The sequence below is a fragment of the Vombatus ursinus genome, unplaced genomic scaffold (genome assembly GCF_900497805.2).
Source record: "Vombatus ursinus unplaced genomic scaffold, bare-nosed wombat genome assembly UNPS02014791.1, whole genome shotgun sequence".
Taxonomy (NCBI): Eukaryota; Metazoa; Chordata; class Mammalia; order Diprotodontia; family Vombatidae; genus Vombatus; species Vombatus ursinus.
The window spans coordinates 57592524-57620347 of NW_020954569.1; the positions used below are offsets into that span (position 1 = coordinate 57592524).

General features: G+C 35.0%; 1 protein-coding gene across 1 annotated transcript in view; it reads left to right on the forward strand.

Annotated features, from left to right (window-relative positions):
- PIK3C3 (phosphatidylinositol 3-kinase catalytic subunit type 3) overlaps positions 1-27824 on the forward strand; it is a 184911-nt gene that overhangs the window by 75540 nt on the left and 81547 nt on the right. The window contains exons 16-21 of the mRNA XM_027869092.1: positions 1128-1259; positions 6055-6183; positions 6915-6984; positions 9417-9481; positions 13438-13522; positions 19905-19979. Coding sequence (XP_027724893.1) covers positions 1128-1259; positions 6055-6183; positions 6915-6984; positions 9417-9481; positions 13438-13522; positions 19905-19979 — 556 coding nt within the window. The remainder of the gene's footprint in view (positions 1-1127; positions 1260-6054; positions 6184-6914; positions 6985-9416; positions 9482-13437; positions 13523-19904; positions 19980-27824) is intronic.

Sequence of the window (27824 nt, forward strand, 5' to 3'; positions counted from 1 at the left end):
CAAGTATGTGTACCATATGCCTTCCATCCTTCCCTCTCTTCCTCCTTTCACTGCCTCCTCTCCCTCTGTTGACAGAAGGAATCATTCCCTTAACCTGTGGGTGCTCTGCGCAAAGGAATATAAATTTTAATCACTGAAACCTCACAAAATATCTTGCTGTTTATGGGCTGGATTTCTTTTAAGGAAAGTGCTTAAAACCCAAATCACTGTGGCTCTCATTGATTGGCCAACAATAGGTCCCAGCCCAAGCCTCATTTGGTCATTGTTTTGGGCTAGGATGGCTCAAAGTGAGTGTAAATAGCAGTTGTTTCTGTTTTGGCCAGAAACCCTGGGGGTTTTCCCCTCCCAGATTGATTTTTTTTTTCACTGAGTAAAAGAAGCCATTCTTTTCCTCATTTCTTACCTAGACTTAATCACTGAATGAGCTTTGCCTCCATCAGACTGAGACCTGGGAAAGACCTTAGTTTAAAAAGGACAAGGTCTCCCACTGCATGTAGGGCTATCTCCCGTTGTCCTGATCTGTTGCCACTAGACCCAAATGGCTCTGGAGTGAGTCTGGTGACTTTGCACAGCCTTGCCTTTTACTTAAATCCAATTCACTTGCAAGTCATGACATCACCTTCATGATGTCATTGGTCCTCTGATGAGGAAGGACAGACAACAAACATCCCATATGCCATACATGTATGCACATATACATATTCATTCTGTCTGTTTTTTGTTGTTTTGTATATTGTTTTTCCCTCGTTTCGGTCATGTCGGATACTTTGTAACCCCATTTGTGGTTTTCTTGGTAAAGATACTGGAGTGGTTTGCCATTTCCTTCTCCAGCTCATTTTGCAGATGAAGAAACTGAGGCAAACAGGGTTAAGTGACTTGCCCAGGGTCATACAGCTAGTAAGTGTCTGAGGCTAGATTTGAACTCTGGTCTTTCTGACTTTAAGTCCAAGGATCTATCCACTGTACTACCTAGCTGTCCTGTTCTTGTATATCTTTACACAAAATAGAATGCCTTTTGGCTAATAGTGAAGAGTTAATAACACTTCTTTTAATATTTTCACCATTTGTTATTTAATCTATTTATTTTATTTTAATCTAATTCAGTTTTTATTGGTTTGTTCCCCTAGAATGAAAGGCTACAGGCATTGCTGGGAGATAATGAAAAGATGAATTTGTCAGATGTAGAACTCATCCCATTGCCATTAGAACCACAGGTGAAAATTAAAGGAATAATCCCAGAGACAGCAACACTATTTAAGGTAACTATAAATGTATGGACCTTAATTTGTATCATTTGAGACTAATTTGGTTCTCCAGAGTTTTGGAATAATTACTACATTATAGGGACTACAATTTAATAATTTAATTATCATTAGTAACAATAATTAAATTATTTATAATTTGACAAAAGTATAGTTAAAAAAGAAGAGGGAAACTTTATTCGTGCATCATAGCCTTTATATCTCTTTGTCATGTCTCTGCATTAATATTTTTCATATGTGAATTGTCTTTTTATGTCCTTGTTGTCTTATTTAAAAATCTTTAATGCCCAGAGCTAATTAATAATCAAAGCCATTTTTGCCCCTATAATGCAAGGCATTAAAAATTATTTTGAACTTGCAAAAACTTGCACTTTATACATTCAGTGCATATCTTTAAATGGATGAATGTGAATCCCAATTGGCCATTTTAATATCATCCCATCTCCAGACTTGCTTTGTGAATGCTGGATCATGCCTTATATTTCAGAGTGGCAATTCCCTTTACTCCTCAATGTTCCCAGCTCTTTGGCTGGTCACAAATTGACTTGGTACTAGAAAGCTGACTTTGTGAATAGATGCAAATTGTAGCCTGTTAGGCATTGCAGTGGTGCATATCACCACACCATCATATGATGGTCCCCAGCATCTATGATGCAAAGGGAGCAGGATTGAATTAGTCTGGATTCAGGATTTAGTGGATCCTGAGGCTAGAGAGAGTGTAGAAAAGGACATAGTAAAGCACAAGGGATTGACATGGAAACCAAGAGTGATTTAAACAACTTAAGTAATCTGTGAAAGACAAACTTATTTTCTTTTGTTGAAACACATTCAACACACAAATATTTTTGTAGAAGCACAGAATTTGAGAGTTAAAAGGGTACCTCAGCAGCCACATAGAAGGAATCCCCATACAACGTACTTCCAGTCAGGAATAATACGTTCTTCCTTGTTCTGCCATCTGCTTGAAGATTTCAAGAAGAGGGCACCTCCTCACTCTCAAAGGAAGCCATTCTTTTCGTTTTTCTATAACTCTAATTGTTAGGAAATTTGTCTCACCTAAAATGAAATGTAAATTTGCCTCTTTTCAACTTCTTCCCATTGTTTCTTGTTCTGCATTCTGGGTCCAAACAAAAAAATTCTAAACAGCCCTCTGCATGACAGCTTTTCAAAGACTGTTATGTCCCTCCTAAGTCATCTTTTGCCAAGCTCAGTATGCCCAGCTTTTTTTTTTTTTTTTAAATATTCCTCTTGTAACTCAGGGCTCTTCATGATGTTGGTTGTTTTCTTTTGGATAGTCTACAGTTTATCAGTGTCATTCTTAAAGTGTCGTGCGCAGAAATAAATACAGTACTGAAGATGAAGTCTGGAGAGGACAGGCTATAGTGGGATTATCACCGCCATATTTTTTGGGAGCTCTGCCTGTCTTAATAAAGAACAAAATCTCATTAGCTTCTTTCATTACAACATCATACCACTGATATATAGTGAGCTTGTTCTCCATTAGTACCCCCAGATCTTTTTCCAAATTGCTGTGTAACTCTTCTTCCCTGATTTTATACTCGCAACATTGATTTTTTTCAAACCCAAGCATAAGACTTTATCCTTATTGAATTTTATTTTATTAGATTCAACTCAGTCTCTAGCCTGTCAAAGTCCTTTTGGGTCTGAATCTGTTATCCCACTCAGCTTTTCATTTTATGCATATCTGATGAGCATACCATCTATTCCTTTATCTAAGTCATTAAAAATGTTAAACAACACAGAACCAAATATAGATCCATGGGATACTCTACTGAAGACTTCCTACCTTGTGGACATTAAACCATTAACACTTATTCATTCTTTGGGTCCTATAATCTCACCATTTCTGAATCCTCATTTCTAATTATCATTATCTAGTTTATCTCTCTCCACTTTTCTCTACAATAGTATGAAAATTGAATTCAATTAGTATAAAAGTAGAATTTATGGAGGTTATAGTATATATGATGTAATTATAGTAATACTTCACATTTATATAGTGTTTTAAAATTTATAAAGCACTTTATATAGTCTTCTCATTTGATTTTCACAACAACTCTATTATGTAGATGCTGATTATCACTATTTTATAGGTGAAAAAGATCAAGATGGTTCACTGGATAAAGTGCATGCCTGGAATCAGAAAGAGCTAAGTTCAGGTTCTGGTCTTAGATACTTACTAACTTTGTGACCTTGTCAAGTCACTTAGCCTCTGTCTTCCTCAATTTCCTCAACAGTAAAATGACAGTACCTACCTCAAGGGTTGTTGTGAATATCATATGAAATAATATTTGCAAAGTGCTTAGCACAGTACCTGGAATTTAAGTAGATGCTATATAAATGCTGTGATGATGATGATGGAATTTAAGTAGATGCTATATAAATGCTGTGATGATGATGATGATGATGACGACGACGACAGTGACTTACCCAGAACCATACAACTAGTAAGTACCTGGGTCAAGATTTGAACTCAGTCTTCCCATTTCTTAAGTGCAGTGCTCTGTCCAGTGTGCCATAAATCTCTCCTATACTATGTGCTGAGGCAGTATTTTTCTAAGTTCTTATCGGATTAAAAAACTTAAGCTGCTCCTAGACCTACAGTTATGGTTACCAGTGAGAGCTTTACTCCAGAGCAGGCCTGCACAACTTGCAGGCACTTATGGCCCTTGGTTGCCTGCCAAAGGATTTCCTCTACAGACAAAGGTGTTTTCCTCTCTGTTTTTTGCAGGCAGCCTGAAATCCTTTGGTATGCCTCAAGTGATTCAAGTGCCCCTGGGCTGCAATTTATACAGGCCTGATGTAGAGGGATACAGCTATTATCAGGAGTAGTGGGTGCTGTAGTGAGTTTCTCTCTTAGATATCTCTGAATTTAAGCAACAGTAGTTCTTCCTTGGGGCAGCTAGGAGGCGCAGTGAATTGAGTGCTGGGCCTGGAGTCAGGAAGACACCTTTTCTTAAGTTCAAATCCAGCCTCAGACATTTACTGGTTGTCTGACTCTGGGCAGGTCACTTAACCCTGTTTGCCACAGTTTTCTCATCTGTAAAATGAGTTGGACAAGGAAATGGCAAAGCGGTATCTTTGCCAAGAAAACCTCAAAGGGCATCACAAAAAGTTGTGACTGAAATAAATGAACAACATCAAACTCATTTTTCCTTAGTTATTACAGATAAGGATGCCCCTAATTTGAAGGAAGGTCTAGTTAGGTTTGGGGTTCAGGGATGAGGAGTGGAGGTCCCGCTAAGACGTTCCATCATGAGTCCAAAAGTCTGGGACAGGGCTTAATTGTAAGAGTAGTAGCTTTTTTTATTTTGAATTTGCAGTTTTGTTTTATAGAAAGCAAAATAGCTGTATTGATGGAATCTATTTCGAGCATTATTCATTCTAATGATATTTACAGATTTAAGTAAACACCTTTGAAGACAGAGGACAACTTCAGTTTTGCATCAAAGAAAGGAAACACATTGAAAGGCAAATTGACAAAGTTGACAGTAAACTTTGAACAGTAAAAGAAGACTATTTATTCTTAATACAAAATCCCTGGAAACATTTTTCTGAAGAATTAGAGTTTCTCTATTCAAGTCATTAAAATATAAATGGTTCATCTATATTTTGTCAGAAATTCATTTAGCAGGGTCATAGACTAATATAGCAAATCTGTGTCACTTTCATCCAGGTTTTTGACATGTGACATCATATTTCCAATTGGGGAAATGCATTTTTATGGTATCTGCAATTTACCTTCTGGCTATACTTTATTATTGGGGAACCCCAAAACCTAGAAGATTCTGAAGAGTTGATCAGTTTCAAATCTCAATAGAAAAGTAGCGTCTTTGTTGCTAATTGAGTATATATTGTGCCTATACTCCAAATATCTAGTAGATTAAAATATACAACAGATCCTATGAAAACTCCAGAGACCCATAGCACTTTTATGCCTTATGTGTTAATACCCATACAGATACTTCAAAGGCCCATATAAGTCCAAAATCAGCTAGTTTAACTACTCCTTTATTATTAATGATCAGATTTTTAGGTTTCAAATCTTTGTGAAGAATTTTTCTTGAGTGACAAAAGACAGTGCTTTTTAAGAGTTGGTACAAATAACTTGTAACAAGTAAAAAATCTATACATTGGCTAGGAGGTATAGAATCCAAGTATTTCTTGAAATCGATGGAAAAGAATTAAAAAATGAAGTATAGTCTAGCATTTTGCATGACTATTTCTTGAAGACTGCCCCTATCTTTACAAAGGAAGACCATTTATCATTCCCTTAGTATTAGATTGATCTTGTTAGGTATTGCTTCAAAATTATGGATGCTTTCTTTCTAACCACTTGCAATATTTTATCCATTTCTTTCATCTATATGACTTCTAACTCTTCCTAAGGAAGAAAATTATATCAGTCTGGCATTATTTGCTCCTTAAAAGGCCATATTGGAGCCTAATTGACTACCTAATGATAAGGTATCCTGAATCTTGGAATTCAGGAATAATCTGATCCATATATACTTGCAGTTAGCATCCTTTAAAAAAAAAAAAAAACAGTTTGCCTTTGTGAATTGTTGTGAACTTCTGTAAGGTCCTCTCTTATTTCTCAAAAACAGTGCTCAGCAGTGCAGTTTGCCAGTATTTAAGCACCATTTATCAATCTCCAGGTTTTTTCAGTATTCTTAAATCATTTATTTCCATTTCATTCTCCCACCATTTCTTTGTTTTTATTAAAGTCATTGATTCAAAGTGAAATTTGAAAAAAAAATTCTTTTTTCAGAGTGCTCTTATGCCTGCCCAGTTGTTCTTCAAAACAGAAGATGGAGGTAAATATCCTGTCATATTTAAGCATGGAGATGATCTACGCCAAGACCAACTTATTCTCCAAATCATTTCACTCATGGATAAGGTAACTGTATCCATTTTGGAGGATGGAGATTCATTTTTAAAAAAACCAAAACCTAAGATTTAGAACACAGGTTGAATTTGCAAATGAAATAATTTGTCATATTAAGATGAGATAAAAGCAGCTAAGCCATCTTCACTTAAATGCTAAGTAGTAACATTTCTAGTATGTTTATTCACCTCAGAATGATTCCTGTATGGTCAGTTTAAAATGGAATTGCATATGTTCACTGTGAAGAACTGTTACAGTATCTTCTGAATTTTTCCTCTTGAAGGTTCCTTTTGCTATCTTATCTACATTTCCCAAACCTCATTTTCATTTTTATCTTTTTTGCATGACCCATGCCTAGGTTTTCCCTTCCCCTTCCCCCTGCTTCAATCATGTAAAGCTCCTTCTCTACCCCGTATTCTTAACATTTCTGTGTTCCTTACCTTGCTTTTTTCTTTAAGTTATATAGTAACCAAACTGAACCCTTCGTAACCTGTCATGGATCCCTGTGGCTTACCTGAAACTCATTCTGAAATCAAATGATAAAGAAGTGTTTGATTTAAGTAGAGGTCAGAACATTTAACAGAGTTTTATATGGAAGATTAATTTCCTTTTGATAACTATAATGATTGATGCCTGTCTAAAAATGGCACATATATGAAGCTTTTCTATTGCCTGTCAAATAAATGTAATTCATAAAATAATTCCTTCAGACTTGGCTAATATATTTGTCCTTTACATTGCAGTTGTTACGGAAAGAGAATCTGGATTTGAAGTTGACACCTTATAAGGTATTAGCTACTAGTACAAAACATGGTAAGTTGATTTCACATTATGCTCGTGATAGGGCTTAATATTCTAATATTTACTGAGTACATTTTCTTCCTTTAAAAGTGAAACATTTAAAATACTGTTGCATTATATGTAGTCATTATATTATGAATGACTGAGGTCTAGATTTTTATATATTCACTGGGAATAAGTTCCATTCAAAAAACATTTATTAAGCATCGACTATTATTAGGTACTACGTTATACTGGAAGAAGTAGATAAAAATAAAACACTTTATGCCTTTAGGGAACTTTCTTTCTACTTGGACTACTCTATATCTACTCAAATAAGTAAATTCAAAGTAATTTGAGGAAGAAGGGAGAGAGTACTAAATTAGAGAATCAGGAGGGCTTCCCATTGGAGGTGGCACCATATCTCAGCCTAGAAGGAACCTGAAGATCCTGAGGAAATATAATTAAGCAAGGAGTATATTACAGGAATTTGAGAAGGGCACTCTATACAAAGGCAGTGAGGTGGCCAATGGAATGGTGAGTTCAGGAAATAACAGGTAGGCCAATTTGCTTGGAATGTTGACTTTGTAAAGGAGAGGAATGTAGGATCGATATTGAAAGGTAGATGGTAGCCAGATGCAGAGATTTGAAACACTAGTCTTTAAGAACACAGAAAACATATGCATATACCTATAAGGAGGCTTTTTTCTTTTTTTTTTTTTGGCTGGGCAATGGGGTTAAGTGACTTTCCCAGGGTCACACAGCTAGTAAGTGTTTTATGTCTGAGGCCAGATTTGAACTCAGGTCCTCCTGAATCCAGGGCCAGTGCTCTATCCACTGTGCCACCTAGCTGCCCAATATAGGGAGACTTCCGACAACCTTTCCTTTCTGTCTTCACCGAGAAGCCTTCAGGTTTTTTATGCTAAAAGGAAAGTAGCTATTTTTTATTTATGTTATTCATGCAGATGGGATTATCTGCATTTCAATTTAAACAGAACTTCATCATTGTTAGCTGTATAGCAAGGATCATTTGAAGAAACAAAAGTAAAGAGGAATACATTATTTTTTACTACGAATGAAATGAAGACAAATTTCTAAGATTAATTTTAAATAGGAAGATAGGGAGCTTTTCTCTCTTTTCTTCTATAAAAGAAAGAGTAACAAGGGATGTACAGGGTTTCAGAATAGAATGTTTAGTGTAGGGAAAGTAGTGGAGAGTTAATCAGGAAATAATGAAAAGTTTACTCTAAACATTGGGAGACCTGAGATAACTTGGCACAGTTACCTGACTTTCTCTAGTAGCACAGAATAGGAACAGAAAAGTAGATGATAGGAGTTTGGCAAGGGGGCAGAGACTAAGAGTCAGTAGGACAAAAGTGCTCGGGATTCAGAGGTAGAGGATCTTCTTTAGTTGAACTGGTCAGTCATAAGGTCAAAGAGAGGAAAATGAAACCAAAGTCAGCAAAAGGCTCAAGGAGTTGAAGGACTGTGAGTCTTGGTGATAGTGGAAATTATATTTAGGTATGTAGCTGGGGAAGAAATGAAAGAATAGGAGGTAATGATCTGAAACAAAAATTTCAGAATTTGAAATCATGGAGATAGTACAGTATTGGTGAGGTATGACATGTAAGACTGGGTAGCTGAGGTGGAGTGAAGATTTTTCTCATGGGCATTGAAGAAGATTGATGAATCTGGGAGAACAATGTGTTTGAGTGGAAATTAGATGAATGGAATAAACCTCAAAGAACTGAGGAGGAGAACTAAAACTCAGTTCAATAAACCTGGTCCACTATATACCAGGCACTATGATAAGTGCTTTGATAAAGCACAATGATAAGATACATAGACTATGTGTGATGTAATTCTTTCTTGCAAAGGCTTACATTATTTTTTTAAAAATTCTGAACGTAACAAACACCAAATAAGAAAAGACATTTTCACATGCATAGTAGAGCAGACAAAGAAGATTGTACATGAAACTGCAGATCGGTGTTTGTAAAGCTTGCTTTTCTTTTTAACTATATATAAAAAAAAGTCAACCAAGAGCTTTCAAAGCTCTCCCCTTTGTCTACAATTGTTTTTTCCTGGCCTTTCTCTGTTTTCTTATCTGTATTTAAAAAAATGCCTCAGTGATTCTCCCCTCTCCTTTCTCCTTCATAAGAGTTGGGGAAAAGAAAGAAGAACAAAGCCCTTGTAACAGATATGCATGGTCAGGTAAAACAGATTCCTACATAGGCTGTGTCACACAGTGTCTGTCTTATTCCACCTCACATCCAGGTATTCTGACCTGGTTACTCTTCTTTCCACTGTACAATGAAAATTCATCCTAAGAGTTTACCTTTTAGACTTAAGATTACACTCATAAGTATATGTGCACGTAAGAGTACCTTATTGTATTTTTAGTCAAATCTTTATTTCTATTATTCAATAGATGCTTGTATTTAATGTAATTCATATATTTATAGGCTTTATGCAGTTTATTCAGTCAGTTCCTGTTGCTGAAGTTCTTGATACCGAAGGAAGTATTCAGGTACAATTTATATTTCATTCCCTAAGCATCTGATTAATGTAATAAAAGATAAAAGACATCTCTAATTCTTGCAACCAATAAGCATGTGGTTTGGGGATTTTTGTTCATTTTAGGTGATTTCAGCCTGGTAGAACCTGCAAGAACTTGCTTTTACTTTTTCTGGCAGATCCTTCAAAAACTTAGATCACTTTTGCTTTAGTGTGGAGAGGAGTGGCTAAGGTTGGGCCCAAGGACAGTTATTTATTCAGAAAATAACGGTAAGAAGGACCTGAGGCCCGGGGCATCTTTCTTCACACCTCAGGACTGGAATCTGATTATACTAATAAGCTGCTAAAAATAAAATAAAATAAAAACAAAATAAGGGAAGGAGAAGAACCCAACCATAAATAGCCACTATGGGGATAGAGAAGATCTGGGTTCATATTTGGAGGAGATAGGGGAACTAAAAAAGGCACTCCTTTTTCAGTAAAAAATATTAAATGGTCACAAGCACAAAAAGAATTCTTGGAAGAACTTAAAAAGGATTTTAAAAATCAGGTAAGAGAGATCAAGGAAAAATTAGGGGAAAAAAATGAGTAATCCAAGAAAATCAAGTGAACTATGAAAAGAAAGTCAACCAACTAGAAGAAGAGAATCAAAAACTTAAGGAAGACAATAATTCCTTGAAAACTAGAATTGGTCAAGGAGAAGCTAAGAACGTTATAAGACACCAAGAAATAGTAAAACAAAATCAAAAGAATGAAAAAATAGAAGAGAATGTGAAACATCTCATCAGAAAATTGATAGGGAAAACAGATCGGAAGGAAACAGCATAGGAACAGTTAGACTACCTGAAAGTTATGATCAAAAAAAGAATCTTGATACAATATTACAAGAAATTATTAAGGAAAATTGCTCTGAAGTTCTAGAACAAGAAGGTAAAGCAGAAACAGAAAAAAATCTACTGATCACCACTTGAAAGAGGTCCCAGGAGGAGAACTTACAGGAATATTATGGCCAAATTTCAAAGCTCCCTGTAAAAGGAGAAAATATTGCAAGCAACAAGAAAAACAAAACAATTTAAATATCATGGATCAAAATTACACATGACCTAGCAACTTCTATGCTGAAGGACTATAGGCTTTGGAATACTATATTTTGTTGAACAAAAGAGCTGGGGTTATGAATAAGGGTACCTTACCTAGCAAAGGTAATGAATAAAAAAAATTGGACATTTAACAAATTGAAAGACTTTTAGGTATTTGTAACAAAAATAGCAGAACTTAATGGAAAATTCAACATATAAGATCCAGAAGTATAAGGTAAACATTAAAGACCAATTATAAGGGACTCAATAAAGTCAAACTGTTTGCTTCTTACATTTGAAAATGTTATCAGTACTCTTATAATTGTCATCATTATTTGGATAGTTTGAGAAAGGCTTGGGCTGAGCTGTGTATGATGGGGTAGTTCTAAAAAAAAAAAGTAGGGAAAAATAAAAAGGAGTAATTTTCTCCTACAAATGAGGCTTGAAAGGAAGAATTGGTAGAGAAGAAACAAGTTGGAGTGGAGGGCTGCTAGTGCTGCAACCTCACCCTCATCAGAAATAGTTTACAAGAGAACTTGTTCATCTAGAAAGGGGATACAAGTCTTCTAAATTTAGGAAGAAATGAGGGCAAGGGGATATGATAAGGGATGGGCTTTTAGAAGGGTGTATAGATTAAGAACTGGGAGGAGAGGATAAGAGAGAAACTTTTAGAAAGATAGGCAGATTAAAGTGGAGGGTAGGGGGAGAGATTAAGGGAGGGATTCTTAGAGGGGTGAGTAGATAATAGATAGGAAGGCAAGGTAGCTGGTAGAATTAACTTAGATGAGTGAGGAGGGATAGGGTAAATAGAATGAAAAGGACAGTGAGGAAAACTAGGATGGAAGGAAATACACAACAAGTAATTGTAACTTTGAGTGTAAGTGGGATGAATAAAATAGAAATGGATGGAAGAGTTAATTAAAAATTTGAATTCAACAATGTGGTATTTTCAGGAAACAATAAAAATGAAAGACACAAAGTTAAAATAAAGGGCAGGAGTAGAATTTATTATGTAAAAAAAGCAGGTATAGTAATCATCATCTCAGACAAAGTTAAAGCTAAAATAGATTTAATTAAAAGAGAAAAGTAGGGTACCTACACTAGGTGTCACCAGTATTATTCAGTATAGATTTCATTTCTCAAATATATAAAGAACTTTGTCAAATTTATAAGAATACGAGTCATACCCCAGTTGATAGGTGGACAAGGGATATGAACAGGCAGTTTTTCGATGAAGAAATAAAACTATATATAATCTGAAAAAATGCTCTAAATCTTTTTTTTTTTTTTTGACAAGGCATTTGGGGTCAAAGTGACTTGGCCAGGGTCACACAGATTGGCTAAAATGATAGATACCCTTCAGTTGAGGAATGGTGAAGCAAGCTATGTTTATATGATTGTGATGGAATACTGTTATTATGTAAGAAATGATAAGCTGGTTGATTTAGAAAAACAGAAAGATTTAGACCTATGAAGGAAGATGCTATCCACCTCCAAAGAAAGAACTGACAAATAGAAATATGCATAGTATGGTCTTACATATATGTATATGTGTGTATGTATGTGTATTTATAGATATGTATGTATACTCATTTAATTTTAGCCTTCTCTAGGGCAAGGGCAAAGGGGGGGAAATAAAAGATGCACAGCAAAAAACAAAAGAAAAACTAGAAGGATGCACAGAAACTCTGGGTAACTTTGAAAACAACATGTAGCATTTATTACATAGGTTTTCTTGAAAATGAAATTTATTGTTTTATATTGAATCCTCTCTTATGATCAGCTGTGTACATGGAATGGCTTTTTTTCTTTTCTCCTTTTGTATTTAAGTTTAAAATGAATAAAAAAATTTTAAAAGGTTATTATGAGGGAGTTAACTTTGTAGTTCCAGAAACCTAGAGAGTTATGGTGATTGCTGACCTTAGATATTATCTGTTCCAACCCTCTAATTTTATAGGTAAGGAATCTCAGGTCCAGGGTATGACTTGTTTAAACTAGAACCCAGGTTTGCTAGTCCATTTTTCTTTTCACCACAGTAAATTGAAAAGGAGGCAGGCTAAAGCAAGAAATCTTTTATTTGATTATGTGATTGGAGGCAACATGTCATAGGATAAAGAGTGCTGGATTTGGAATCAAGAAGACTTTGTGTTCAAGGGCATGGAGTTGCAGTGTGCATTAGTGGAGAGAATTCCCTATACTCAAAATATCAGCTGTTTCTTTCACATGATGTGAGCTATAGAACCTGAATTTGATGAGGAACTGTGCTAAGCAATTTGTCATTTAAAAAAAAAAGTATGGATTATGGTATTTGGAACAAATTGGCAAGGTTTAAGATCTCATATGTGGATGATGATGGACATCAAAGATGGTTGTAAGAATTCTACATTATGGGAAGCATGAACAGATGTCTTATTAATTGCTCATGTGACTCCTTTTTTTTAACTGCTAAAATTTAGTGTTTTTATTTTTGTGTAGCTTTCATTTTATTGATTTTTTTTAAAAGCAAAAACACTTCAGTGTATTTCTATTTAAAATGTACTTTTAAAATTCAATGTTCCTATTGCAGAGAATAACAAAACAAAGAGTTTATAGGATGAGAAGTGTAGCACTAATATAATAATTTACTTTGCCATGTCATTTTATTGTTTTGTCATAGTATGGCTGTACCAGCATATATTCTTATGTTCAGTCTTGACAGTCCTCTGAATAGGAAGACCAGCTCCTGAGGGATGTCCGTTCTGTTATCTCAGTACGCTAATAGATTAACTAAGGTTATAAACCAAATAAATGCTCTTTGTTCATTTTTAAAAATTCCTTTACATTTCTTATGTTGTATCCTTCATTTGTTTCGGGATTGTGTTGAATAATTATGTAAATAATGTCCTTTCAGAACTTTTTTAGAAGATATGCACCAAGTGAGAACGGACCTAATGGAATAAGTGCTGAAGTGATGGATACTTATGTTAAAAGCTGTGGTAAGTCTTCAAGTTATTACTTTATACTGATGTTCTTAGATATAGGCAAGTAAGCTATCCCTTCAGTCTTAGGGAGTAATGACATTTATGTGCATTATTGGTAAAAGTAACTTTTTTTTTTGAGATGATGTTGCCACATCCATACCATTTTAAAGCATGTTAAGTTTTAAATACTACATGAGATTGTAGGAGCAAAAGCAAAACACCGAAGCATACTTTATGATGCTTATGAACAATAGTGAAAAAAATTGTATTTTGCCAAAACAATAATAACAGCACTAATTTAATTCTTTGTGAATGTGATATTTGCTGGTATACAGATTTTGCTCCTATTTTATTTGGTTTGACTCCTTAAATTTTTTAAAGACGATGTTGAAGGATCTATCCTGCAGCCTCGTTTATTATATAGAAGCATAATTCCTGTGATTATCCTACAGATTAAATCTTCTAGGGAATAAGATTCTGAGATGTGATGTTCCATTTTACAGTCTATCACTTGAACCCAGTTATAACTGCAACAAATCTAATTAACAAGTTTGTCTCTGAGAGAAAGAAAATAAGCCTTCCTGGTTGGGAATATTTAACTAAAAGGGACCCATAAACCTCTTAGATAAATGAAATCATTTTCATATTCAGTAAATATTCCTTGAGACTGAATGTTTTTGTTACTTCTTTAGGATTCACCTTGAATTCTGGAGGACTCTTAAATATCAAAGACTTGTTTTCCAAATGGCCTCCAAAAATATTTTAAAATAAGTGTTCAGTGATTAGGTTGCTTTCTAGGGATCTGCATCTCAGAATTCTAGATGTGTTATTGCTGATAAACAGAATTCATTAATTGTTTTGAAAAGAAGTTAATAACTGTAGGCATCTCTAAGAAGAAATCAAGAATTGTAAATTTTTAGCCTACTACTGAATGCAAATTATCTTTTCAGGTAGAAGAAAATCATTTGGATAGATTGTATTTCCTTATTTCAAATGCATAGGATTTAGAGACTTAACCTTATGGTCAGGAAGACCTGGGTCCAAGTTCCACTTCTGACACTTTTTGTGTGTGTGTGTGACTCTTAACTTCTCTGTGACGCAGTTAACTCTTAAAATACTCCTGTATACAGAACTATTGCCAATGTTCATTGGTTGAAAGAGTCTCCTCACTGAGAGTTTCCTACATCATTGAAATCATAGGTCTGCTATAAAAAAAAGAAAGAGGAAAAAAAAGAAAAAAACTTCAAAATATTAACTTAGCACATATTCTAGAATATACTGTCATAAAAGCAATAATCTTGTCATCTTAAATTTCAAAATAATTAATAATATCCTCATAATTTAAATATATTTAATAACTGAACATGACTTTTTTTAATGTGTCATTCCTCATAAATTTTGACTGAAAATTTCAACATTTTTTTCAATAAAGTAATTTGAATAGAATGCCACTCATACACTCTGGACATTTACTGTTATGTTTTTATATAATGGCCCATTCTCCCCAGAGATATAGGAAATAAAACTGTATGCCTTTTAGTGTGAAAGTGTAGTACTTCAAACTATTAAAACTAGTGGACAGTAGCATTCAAATTAGATCTTAGTCCTCTCTTTTCTTTGAAATTATATATTTTCTTATCACTGGACAACAAATATGGTGATTGGTTTTTTGTTTTTCTTATTTTATTCTGCCTGCTATTTTTGGTATATCTTGCAGTAGTCTGAAATAATCTAGTGTACCACACTGAGTTTGGTGGCATTTGGAATAGTAATGCAGCATTAAATTTATTAAATGGTTTATTAGTTTATTCAAAGACAAAAGTTCACTGCATCGTAGAAGTAATCTAAACCCTTGGTGATGTAAATGAGAAAAACAAGTATTTATAATTTGTAATGTGCAAGAACCCGGTATAGGCAATTTAAAGTCTACCTATGTACTTACCTGCGTCAGAGAATATGACATTAGTTTAGAATGTGGGATTGTGTCTTTTGTTTGCTTTTTTTCATTTATGAAAGAAATGAACTTTTAATGTTTTATGTTTGGTGTCCTTAAAAGTGTGATACAAAAAAAGGAAAACAAGTCTCAAAGACATGTAATTCCTGATTACATAAGAACCCCTAATTTTCAAAATTGTTCTATATTAAATTTTTCCTCTACTTTAGTCTTTTTAAATTTATTCTTAATAATTACATATATAATCATAGAATCTTGGAATTAGTAGGAACATAAGAAGTAAAACTTCTGTGTTAGGGGTTCTTAATCTTTTTTTGAGTCATGGACCCTTTTGGCAGTCTGGTAAAACTTATGGACCCCTTGTCAGAATAATACTTTTAAACAAATAAAATAAAATACCTGTGGTTACAAAGGAAACCTGTTATATTGAAATAAAAAAAGTAACATTTTCCTTGTTCAAATTCATAGATTTTTCCCCTCTCCAAAAATCTTTCCACCTTTGGAAAGACTCTTTGGGGGTTGGTGAGCCCCATATTAGAAACATTTGCTTATCTGAACACTGAATTTTCTTTATGGAATATTCCATTGTTTATCCAGCCTACACCTGAAAATCTCCAGTGTCAAGGAAACTCTGGAAGGACCTTTTCCATTTCTGTTCAGCTCTGGATTTTTTCTTCTCATATAGAACAGAAATCTCCCTTCCTGTAACTCATGCCTGTTGGTCCTAATTCATTCCTCTTGGACCAAGCAGAGCAATTCCAGAGCAATTTGAATTCCTTCAGGTGCATGAAGATCATCTTTTCCCTAGACTAAATATCCCCATTATCTATCATCATCATTGGATTGTTCTCACCATTATGGTATTCCTTCTGTAGCCTTGTTTTAGCTTCTTTATGCTCTTCATTCTTGTGGCATTTAGACATACAGAATGTGGTCTAAACAGGGCCATACAGTGGAACTGACTCCTGCCTTCTATATACTCTACTTCTCTTATGAGAAACTAATTTTAAATTAGCTTTTTTGACTGCTCTATTATTTATTGATACTAAGTTCCTGGGTCTTTTGAACATAAACTGCTTTCTAGCTATATTTCTCCCATTCTAATTTTTTGTTTAATTTATTATTTTGCATCCCAGTCTTAGACATTAATCTCTATTAACTTCAGTCTTGTTAAGAACCACAAAAGTTAAATTAGCCTTTTGAAGACTTTATGAAGCTCGATTCTGTCATCTCTGTTAGCTGTTACTTCTAGCCTTGTCTCATCTCCATACTGGGTAAGCATGTATCCAGGCCTTCATCTCTATCACTGATAAATATGTGTAGCAGAAAAGAGCCAAGAAAAGAGCCCTGTCATGTTACACTTGACATCTCCTTCTAATTTGACATCAACCCATTAATCACTATTCTTTGTTTCCAGTCATTCAACAAATACTAAATCTACCTAACTGTGCTCTCACCAGACTTAATCAAAGTACTTAGAACACTAATTTTAAAACAATAACAACAACACTCTGTAGTCATTTTCAATAAGTCCTCTGAACAAAAGGTATATTGGTGGTAGGTGAATAGAATTTCTAGGACTAACTTATATCCTTTGCATTCCTTGTTTCCTGATACTTCTCCCTTTAAAATCATGCAACTCTTCCTTGGGTCTGCCACTGACAACTGCTCTGTTCCTGGAATGTTCTAGACACTCCCTCTTCTATTACAAAGCTTTTCCTAGTAAATCAAGGTGTTCTTTCCCATTACAGCCTTCTTAAGCTTAAAATTTCAAAACTCTTTACTACCCCGTTAAATATATTTTTCTTTTAATTTATACATAACTTAAATATGGCACTTATTCAGTGTATGAACTGTGACCAGACTAATGTGATTGACTTTTTTTTTTAAACAAACCTACCCAAATTTATATAATTTAAAGGGTGTTTTTTTTTTCATATAAACTAGTAAGCTTGGCAGGGCAGTAATCATTGCTCAAAACTTTTTTGAAAATCTTTACTTGAAATTGCTTTTAAAACCTGACATACATCTTTTTGTATAACATTAGTAGTAACAAATCCTTAGAGGGTTGATTTGACCTTTTTAAAAAGGACTAAAAGTCTTTCTGAACCGAGACTTTTGAATAAAAAACAGTTGAGCAAATTCAGTCCAAAATCTAACTGTTAAGAAATGGGACTGATTTTCTTATGTAATTCATAAACTGTCTATGGAAGCAGTACAGAAGAAGAGTTGAAAAAACGGTTTGCATTTTGGCAGCATTGTTGGATTAAAACTGTCTTCTTCTGTAGTGACTGTCTTGAAGGCCAAGACCCAATTGGTATGTATGTTGTAAAAATAAAACAAAATCCCCATTCTTACTACCTCATTGTCACACTTACATCTTAAGCTTTATATCTATCTCTGTCTCTAGAGAGATATGCAAATCTCTCTAGAGACCCAAATAAAATATCTTTCTATGTTGAGACATCTATATGTTTGTCATTGTTTACTTGTTTTTTAGTTGTGTTGTGATCCCTTTTGAGATTTTCTTGGCAAAGATAACTGGAGTAGTTTGCCATTTTCTTCTCCAGATCATTTTACAGATGAGGAAACCAAGGCAGACAGGGTTAAATGACTTGCTCAGGGTCACACAGCTAGTTTAAGTGTCTAAGGCCAGATTTGAACTCAGGAAGATGAATCTTCTTCACTCCAGGCCTAGTACTTCATCACTGAACCACTTAGCTATAGAGACAAAGATAGAGATATCTCTTTTCAGATATCTCTATCTCTGTCTCTTTCTATGTATCTCTTTATATCTATCTATCTATATATATATATATATATACACACACACATGCATGTATACATACGTGTGTGTGTGTGTGTGTGTGTGTGTGTGTGTGTGAGTGTGACTTTGGGTAAGTCCCTTCTTTTTTCGTCCAGTTGTGTGTAAAGTGTGTAACATAGGGCCACCAGATAGCTCACTGGATAGAGCACCGGCTGTGGATTCAGGAGGACCTGATTCAAATCTAGCCTCAAACACAATAACACTTACTAGCTGTGTGACCCTGGGCAAGTCACTTAACCCCATTGCTTAGCCAATAAATAAATAAATAAATAAAATAAAGTAGATAACAGTCATTGCCCTGCCTACCTCAGGCATAATTAATTGTAAGGTATATGAAATCATGCATCAAAAAGTTCTTTGGGAACTGCAAAATTCTATGTAAAAGGGAGATAACTATTATTTTTGTACCCAATTTCAGATAAACAGTGACTATACAAACCACTATTCCATGCAAATTAGTTTGAACTGATTCCCTTTCTAAATTTTCAAAGCCTAATATCTAATGAATATTATTGTTTAATGAGTTTCATGTGAGAGGGAGGGCATATTATTCTACTTCATCATAACTTGAATTTTCTAATAGACCCTTTCTTAAAGCATATTGACAGATCAGTTCATTTTCAGTGCTTTTTGCATTTGGACAGCTGATTTGACCATTTGCAGGAATATTGTTAGAGGAGTCTGATTATAGTTTATAATTGTTATTTTAGTAATGGGAAAGAGTGATAGGATCAAACAGTCACAAAAGATAATGAGTTGCATCTTTAATTCACTGTCAGTCTCAAATTCTAGTGTTTCAAATTCTTTCTTAGCAGTGGAAGAAACACAAAAGCACAAAAGAAAGGCAGAAAAACCAAAGAAGAGAACTATATCCAAAGACTTTTTGCACCCTAACCCTTATCATGTCACTTTTGTTAATGGGTTAGAAGGAGTTCATAGCAATGGTGCTTAAAAGCCATTACCACTAAAATAAGTGCATCTATTTTCCCACCTGCTGTCAGTTCAGAAGATTCACAATTTAAAGAAAAAGCTCTTCAGCCATCTCTGTAATCTTGGCAGATAACACAGTTCCCTCTGATCTTATCAGGATGGTAACTTTATCTTTTGTATTTCTACAGATACTTTTTCTTTTCAGGATGAGCTTTAAATTGGTATTCATATTAGAATATAACACAGGCGTACTTTATAATTAAATTTCCTGATATGTGATTTAACCTTTGACCAACTCTATAGTTTTGCAAAATCATATCTTTCTTGCAAATATAGATTTTGCTTATTTCCAAATCATACACTTTCTAGTGATGTCAAAAAATTACAATAGTAATAATAATTACCAGTGGCATTTATATAATACTTTTAGGTTTTTGAATACTTATATATTATATAATTTTATCCACAGAACAACACAGCAAGGTAGGTACTACACATATTATAATTAATATATTTACAACTGGGTGAACTGAGCTTAAAAAATAGTTAAATGACTTGCCTTTGGTTACACAGTAAGTGTTGGAGACAGGATGGTGGTAAATATATTGTCATCATAATAGCACAAAATGCATTTACAAATTCTGACTTTGTTTTTAGTAATTTTCCTCTTTGAATTATCATTGCAGCTGGCTATTGTGTGATTACATATATCCTTGGAGTTGGAGACAGGCATTTGGATAACCTTTTACTGACAAAAACAGGTAATGAATCATGGCTATTGATAGATTTGTGATTTAACTTAGGAAAAGAGCAAATCTGTACAGAGTATTTATCCTATACAGCATATACAGGATGTTCTCCTGTACAGAATCATTGGTTAATAGGATCGCTGCTTATTTAAAGCACAAACCACAATAACTGATGATTTAATGGCCTTCTAGTTCAGCCTCCCATCTAATAGAGAAATCTCTAATCTATTATATTTGGTTATTCTTCAACTTCACCGTGTCATAGAGCAATTTACTCTGTTGTTGTGTATGGCACTCGTTGTTAGAGAATTTGTTCTTATATAACATTGAGTCTGCTTCTCTTTCACTCATTTTTCCTCTTTTTTTTCTGCATTATAAAAGAACAAAAATTCTTCCTTTTAAAACACATTTATACCTCATTGTAGTCTCTTTTACTACTAGCTAAACAACTCTAATCCCCTTAACTCTTCTTCATATCATGTAATTTCCAAAATGTATAGGGTTATAGATTTATAAATTTAGGGCTAAAAAAGGACCATACCATCCTGGTAGTCTTGCTCTGGATATACTCTTTTTTCATGGTCCCTCTTAAATTATGATACTTAGACTCATTGACACATTACTTTTAAGTGTAGTTCAACCAGCATAAGTATGGAAAAACTGTTGATTTCCATGAACTATACTTTTAAATCAGTATCTGACACTGGAAATGACATTATCCGTAAAAAATCACTTTTATTCTACTTATGAGCTTATGAACTATACTCGTGTTAGTACTATCTTTAAAAAAAAAGACCAAACAACCCCTTTAAAGCTTAGATACCAAGGAAGTACAGTGTTAATAGCATTGTAGACTCTGGTCTTGTTAATATGGCGAAGGCTAATTTTAAAAAGTTACAAGAGTGTGTAGAAGGTAGAGCCAAAGTGGCAGAGTGATAGGAAACAATGTATTGAGTTCCTATATACTGGCTCTTCTAAACATATCTGAAAATGCACCAGACTGAATTCTGATGGAGAAATTCAGGGGAAAAAAAAATCACAAGTCATTTTTCTCTTCCAGCTTACCATAGGGAGGCAAACAGGAAGGTCTGAGGACACTAGGATCTGGTTTGGGGCAGGAGCATACAGTGTACAGAGCCCTCTACTGCACAGGGAGAGGCTTGTGCATCAGGGCAAGAGGAGGTCCCACAGTTATGACAGGGCTTCATCAGACCCATTTCAGGCCACTGATAAAGGGACAAGAGTGAACTGGCATCTCTGTTACCAACTACCCAGTTCTAGATCAGAGACCCAGGGCATACTGAGAAAAGGGACCTGCTTTTAATGAATTGGAGTTTATATTCCCATATTGGGAGGCCCTGGACATGTAGAAAGGAAGTTCAGAAGCTAGTAGGAGAAGTGTAGCTTAGATCCCAGCTTAGAGCAGGGTTTTACTTCTAGCATCTAGCCCAGCCTACACAGGAATAACCAGGGCAGGAATCCTAGACCAAAGGGAAGCCTATAATTCTGCCATTTGAATCAACGGAACTCCCGAGCTGACAGGGGCAGTTGGAGAGCTCAGAATGGGGGGTAGTACTCAGTTTTTGTCCTAGATGAGACCACTTTGTGGTGCTGAAAGATTGCAGGTCCCTAATCTAACTCTGAGATCCTGAAATAACACGATACTGAGTACCCCCAAGAAAGCAGCCACAGAACCAGCCCAGACCTTCCTTCCAGAAACATGACAGAGCTTGACTCTAATATAAAGTCTAGAGTCAAGAAGTAGCCAGAAAAATAGGCAAACAAAAAATTAACCTCACCATAATGAGCTATTATGGGGGGCAGGGCTCAAGACACAAATGTAAAAGAAGAGAATGACTTCAAAACATCCACAGACAACGCCTCAAAGTAAAACATGGCTTGGGCAAAACATCAACTAGAATTCCTGGAAGAGATGAAACGAGTTTAAAATAAAAGTTAAAAAATTATTATTATTATTATTTTCATGAATGGAATGAGAATACTTGAGGGGGGAAAATGGAAAAGAAATGAGAGCTCTAGAAAAAAGAATTGGAAAGAAAATTAACAGGTTGGCATAAGAAGTACAAAACTTTGCCAAGCAACAAAGAAACCAATGATTTTATGAAGCTACAAGAAATATTATAACAGTTAAAAGGCCAAACATAGAGAAGAAAATGTAAAGTATCTCATAGAAATAGAACAGAGCTGGAAAATAGATGTTGGAGGAAAAAAATTAAGAATCATTGAACTATCTGACTTCCATGACCAAAAGGAAAAAGAACCTAAACGTATATTAAAAAAAAAATTTTTTTTAAATGCACAGATCTCTTAGAACCAGAGGACAAGAGTAGATTATAGAAAGAGCCACCTCCTAAAAGAAACCTGTAAATGAAAATTTCCAGGAATAACATAACCTGTGCCCAGAGTTTCTAGGTCAAAATAGAAATATAGCAAACAGTGAGAGAGAAGGAATTCAATCCCAAGGAGCCACAGTAAAGATCCCACACTATTTAGCAGCCACAACTATAAAGAAGAGAACCTGGAATATTATTCCAGAAGGTGAAGGATATGAGCTTACAGACAAGAATGCCAACCTGCAAAACTGAGCATAATTCTACATGGGGGGAAATGGACTTCTAATGAAAAAAGAAGGACTTCTAAGCATTCTTGATGAAAAAAACCTGAGCTGTGGAAAAACTCTGAAGTTCAGATGTAGGAGTAAAGAGAAACATAAAAAGGTAGACATGCATGAACAATGACTAAAGACTAAACAAGAAGAAACTGCTTGCATTCAAATATGAGGAGAAGATACATGTATCCCCTCTGAATTCTAAATTCAGGGTTCGTACAGGCTGACCAATTGGCCAAGGGCTCAGAGTGGTTCTGTTATGTCTTAATGAGCTTAAGAAAAGTAGAAAGGGGGGGAAATAGGAACACACTGAAGGAGAAGAAGAAGGAAAGTTAGGGAAAATTGTTCTCATATAATGAGGGTGCACAAATAATCATATATACAGATGAGGAGGAGGGAGTGGAAGGGTTAGGGCTGACACTTGAACTGTTATCTAAACAAAAAAAAAAGAGGAACATGAAAACACACAGTTGGTCATAGAGATCCATTTCACTCAATAGGCAGATAAGAGGGAAAGGGAGAAAGAGGGAAGGGAGAGTTAGAGAGAAAGCAAATTATGGGAGCTGGGAATACAAAAAGAGGCAAAAGATAGTACCTGCCCTGAAGGAGCACACAATCCAATGGGGAAGACAATACACAAATAAATATATGCAAAGCAAGCTATATACAGGATAAATAGGAAACAATTAAAAGAGGGAAAGCACTGGAATCAAGTGGTATTAGGCCAGGCTTCCTGTAGAAAGTGAGATTTTAAAGGAAGCTAGGGAGGTCAATGGTCAGTGGATGAAGGTAAGCCTGAAAGAGAAAACGCCCATATCCAAGAAATGGAGTGTCTTGTTCTTGGAGCCACCAGGAGCCAGTGCCACTGGATTGAAGAATACGTTTTAAGGAGTAAGATAGAAGATTAGAATGGTAGGAGGGAGGCTAGGTTATGAAGGATTTTGAATGCCAACCAGAGGAGACATTAGGAAACCACTTGAGTTTATTGAGTGAGGGTCAGGAAGGTGACATGATTGGACCTGCATTTTAGGAAAATATATATTGACTGAATGGAGAATGGATTAGAGTAGGGAGAGACTTGAGGCAGGCAGACTCACCAACAGGCCATTGCAGTGACCAAGATGTGAGGTGATGAGGACTTGCACCAGGACTTGCATCAAAGGAGAGAAAGGACCATATTCAGAAGATGTTGCAAAGGTGAATTGACAGGTCTTGGCAACAGCTTAGATATGGGGGCTAAGAGATAGTGAGGAATCCAGGATGACTCCTAGGTTGTGAGACTGAGAAACTAGGAGGATGATGTTGCTTTCTATAGTAATAAGGTAAGAAGGAGGTGGGGTTTGGAGGGAAAGATAGTGAGTTCTGTTTTGGACATATTAAGTTTAAGGTGTCTGCTAGACATTGATTGTGAGATGTCTAAAAGGCTATTAGAGATGTAAGATTGGAGGTCAGCAGAGAAATTGAGGCAGGAAAGGTAAATTTGAGAATCAACATAGAGATGGTAATCAAGTCCTTGGGAGCTGATGAGATCACCACGTGAAGTATAGAGGGAGAAGAAAAGAGGGTGCAGGACAGAACCCTGAGGGACACCCATAATTAGAAGGAATGATCTAGAGAAGGATCCAGTAAAGGAGAGAGAGAAGAAAAAGTATTTACCTCTTTATAGAGAGAAACATACATATTTTATGAAAGGTGTGTGCTGAATTAAGAACACAGAACAGTCAGTAGATCGCTGAAGTACTTTACTGAAACCATTGATTTTAGGGAGACTAGAGCAAGGCCTTCAGGATTGGGGAAGGGAAAGAGAGGGGGGATCCTCCCTGAACTCTCATTAGGAAGGAAGGTAGAATGACTTACAATCTATATTGACAGAAGATAACCCTTGATAATAAGATCACAGAACTCTGTGCGTGTGTGTGTGTGTGTCTGAAAAAAAACCTTTTTTTGTTGTTGTTGTATTTAGAATTCATCCCCAGCTCATTCTAGACATTTCTGATTGAATTATTACAGGACTCCCTCATTTGGAATTGGTTATCTTTGTGTCTTCACAGTTCATTTTTGAGAGTTGTCCCTCTTCGCTGGACTGATTTTCTCTAATAATTTTAGGTTCCTCTGCAAGTCTTTGTTCTCTCAAAATCTAGGGTGATTGTTTGACTATGCCTAACTCATTTTTCCTCTATCAGAATTTTAATGTGGAATAGTCACCTACCCCAAGGCTTTTGGTATTTCTTCTTCAGCAACTACTTCCTCTTTGTCAGAATTAGTTCAGAATAGTGTGTCAGGAATAGCCACACTATTGATGAGATCACTGATCCACTGAGTTACGTACTTTACATTTATGTATGTACATACATACATGCACACAGATACACACAATACCTACAGTTGTGTGTGTGTGTGTGTGTGTGTGTGTATATGTGAAACACACAGATAATTAAAATTACAGCTTTAATAAACACTATCAGGAGTATTTGGCACGAAGTAAATATTTGGAAGTTACTACTCTTTAAACCTCCTCCCCAAAATTTCTAGCATTTATTCTGCTGTATGGTCTTTAGGGGCAGGGATCATCTCTCACTTTTGTGGTTGTGTTCCTAGGCCTAGCACTGTATCCACTTTATGGTAGTCACTTAATAAATACTTGATTGGTTGTTGTATTTTTATGAATAAATCATCTTCTTTTAATCTAGGGCCTTCTGACTGATATTTGGCTATGCAGGAAGGAGAATGAGAGTTGGGTTCCAGTTCTAAGATTTGTAAAGTGGATATTACCTAATAAATTTTGATGGACTAACCTGAGTCAAGATTTTAGATTATCTTACTGAAAATGTATTTTAATATTCCAGATAGAAGCTTTGACTTTCATGTTTCATTATCCAGGCATAGTTTACCACTAGAGGGCGCTCTGAATTTGTTTTTAAAGTCAAAGAAATTACTATATGCTCAGATGTACTTGTAAATAAGTAGCACATTTCCTTTTTTTTTTAAAGCAGTGCAGTTTGAGTTATATTTTTCTAACTGCTTCCTAATTGTTTCTTGCGATCATGAAGGCAGACATTTTAGGACTTCATCACTGGCATGAAAATTTTTTTTTCCATTTTCAGGTTTAACTTGAATGAGAGTATGTAGAAAAAGATTGGTAATTTCTAGAGCAGTGGTGATTATCATACATTCTGGAGCTTCTGAAAACTCTTAATGATTCATTTTAAAATAATATCACTTTATTCATTTTTATTGACAACTCAAAGCAATTTCAAGATCTATTAATTAAATGTCTGTTGTACAAAGACTTTGTAGAGACATTTTTGACAGCCATTAGACATTTAAACAGAATTGTAAATGCATTCTATCATAGAAAATACATTTTAGTACCTGTTTAATTTTAAATGCTTTAAACCTCATGTATTTCTTGCTTTGGCACACATTTTAGATTAGTTGTATCCCAATTCTTGTGACACTAAGTTAATATTCTACTAGACCAAGAATTTTAAAAAGCACAGATTCTTTTTATTCTCCTGCTCTCTAAGCATTTTTTTTTTTTTGAGGGCAAGGCACCCTTTTGTTTCTTTCACAATAGTCTTTCTTGCCAACTAGAACTCAAGGCTTACCCAGTTACTTTCCCTCTGCTTTTGCTGGTCATCATTTTTATTTAGTAATCTTGAAATGAAGGAACTTTTCTGGAATAACATACATGAAAATGCTTTTAAAAGTTTAAAATATCCCAATTTAAGGTAGGATTATTAACTTCCAGTTCCTTAGTACCAGTAGTGAACAGGAGGGGGAAAAAAAAGTACCAGCTTTTTGGGCTTTGGAACACATGCAAATACCGGTCTACTTAAGGCTTTTTTTGTTTTTGTTTTTGTTTGGTGGGAGTGATGGGGTGGACTGATGAGGGCTCATACCCTGACTCTTCTTTTACCCTGTTTATCTAGGAGGTAAAGACCGAAGGATCAGCCTAACAACAATAGATTAACAGGCTGATAATAGTAATTGAATATTAGAAATATACTTCTCTATACAGATAGTGGTATACTATATACTAAATTCCCATAATTACCATATATTTTTCCAAAATATGATGCATAAAAGCTAAGCATGGAGAAGTATTTGCTATTCAATTTTGAGGTCTGTTTTTTCCCAGTTTTTTTTTTTTTTTTTTTTTTTTTGGCCATTTTAAGCTGACAGTATCTTGGAGAATTTTCCCAAGAAAGTATCAGCTGGTACAGCAGATGGCACTATACATCCACTAAGAATTCAAAGCTTGTAAATTCCTTTGTCAGTAGACTGTAATGTATATGCAATCATTTTGAACATTGTGGTCTTGGAGATAAATTTGAGGAGAGTAATATGTCAATTATTAATAGAACTTCTTGCTTTTCTTCTAATGTCGTGACTTTGTAGGAGAAATCTTACAAAATTCAAGGCATAATTTCCCCAAGTTAGAAGAAAAAGCAGAGTTTTAGTGAGGGAGCCTGTAGAGAGGTAGTTTAGAAAGATTTTTCAGGAAGATATATTATGGGCTCAATTGATTTGGAGCACAACTTAATTGTATTTGAATATTTTTTTTTGAGAAGGTATCTAGATTATTATTAACTATTCATGAGGGAAAATGCAGAACTAGGAAGGAGTTCAACCTAGTCCCCACTGTGTTTGGGAAAACTGTTTAATTCTCATTGTTTGTGAAGCTTATAGTATAATTAGTATGTGGATCCCTGATAAAATGTGAAGTAATAAAACATACCCAGGGAATTGGACTCTGAGTTAGGAGTCAGACATGGATCTTGGAGTGAGGTGGGACTGACTGACCCAGTAGCCTTAGGCTACTTAGCCTCCCTACTTGTCAGTTACTCTGTTTTTGAAATAAAGAAAGCTCTGTCTTTGTCTCAGGATTCCACAGTAAAGACTAAAATAATACTGTATATTTAATTTTTCTGAATCTTTTGGAAGAGAGTACCAAATAAAGAACCCTGGACTCTTACTTTTACCTTTTCGTTTTATTAAGTCTGATTGTTACAATTTTTTGAATTGGTTCAGATTCCTTTTATATCCAATGTCTTACCATGAGCTAAATGAACAATAGTTGTTTTTAGTTGTAGAGATAGAGAAATGGTTTTTTTATTTCATCATCCCCTTTTCATACTGCTCACCCAAAAAAGGCATTAGGCTTAGGGTGAAAAAAGGAATATTTAAAATCTTTTTAGACTATTGTGTCAAATTCAAATAGAAAG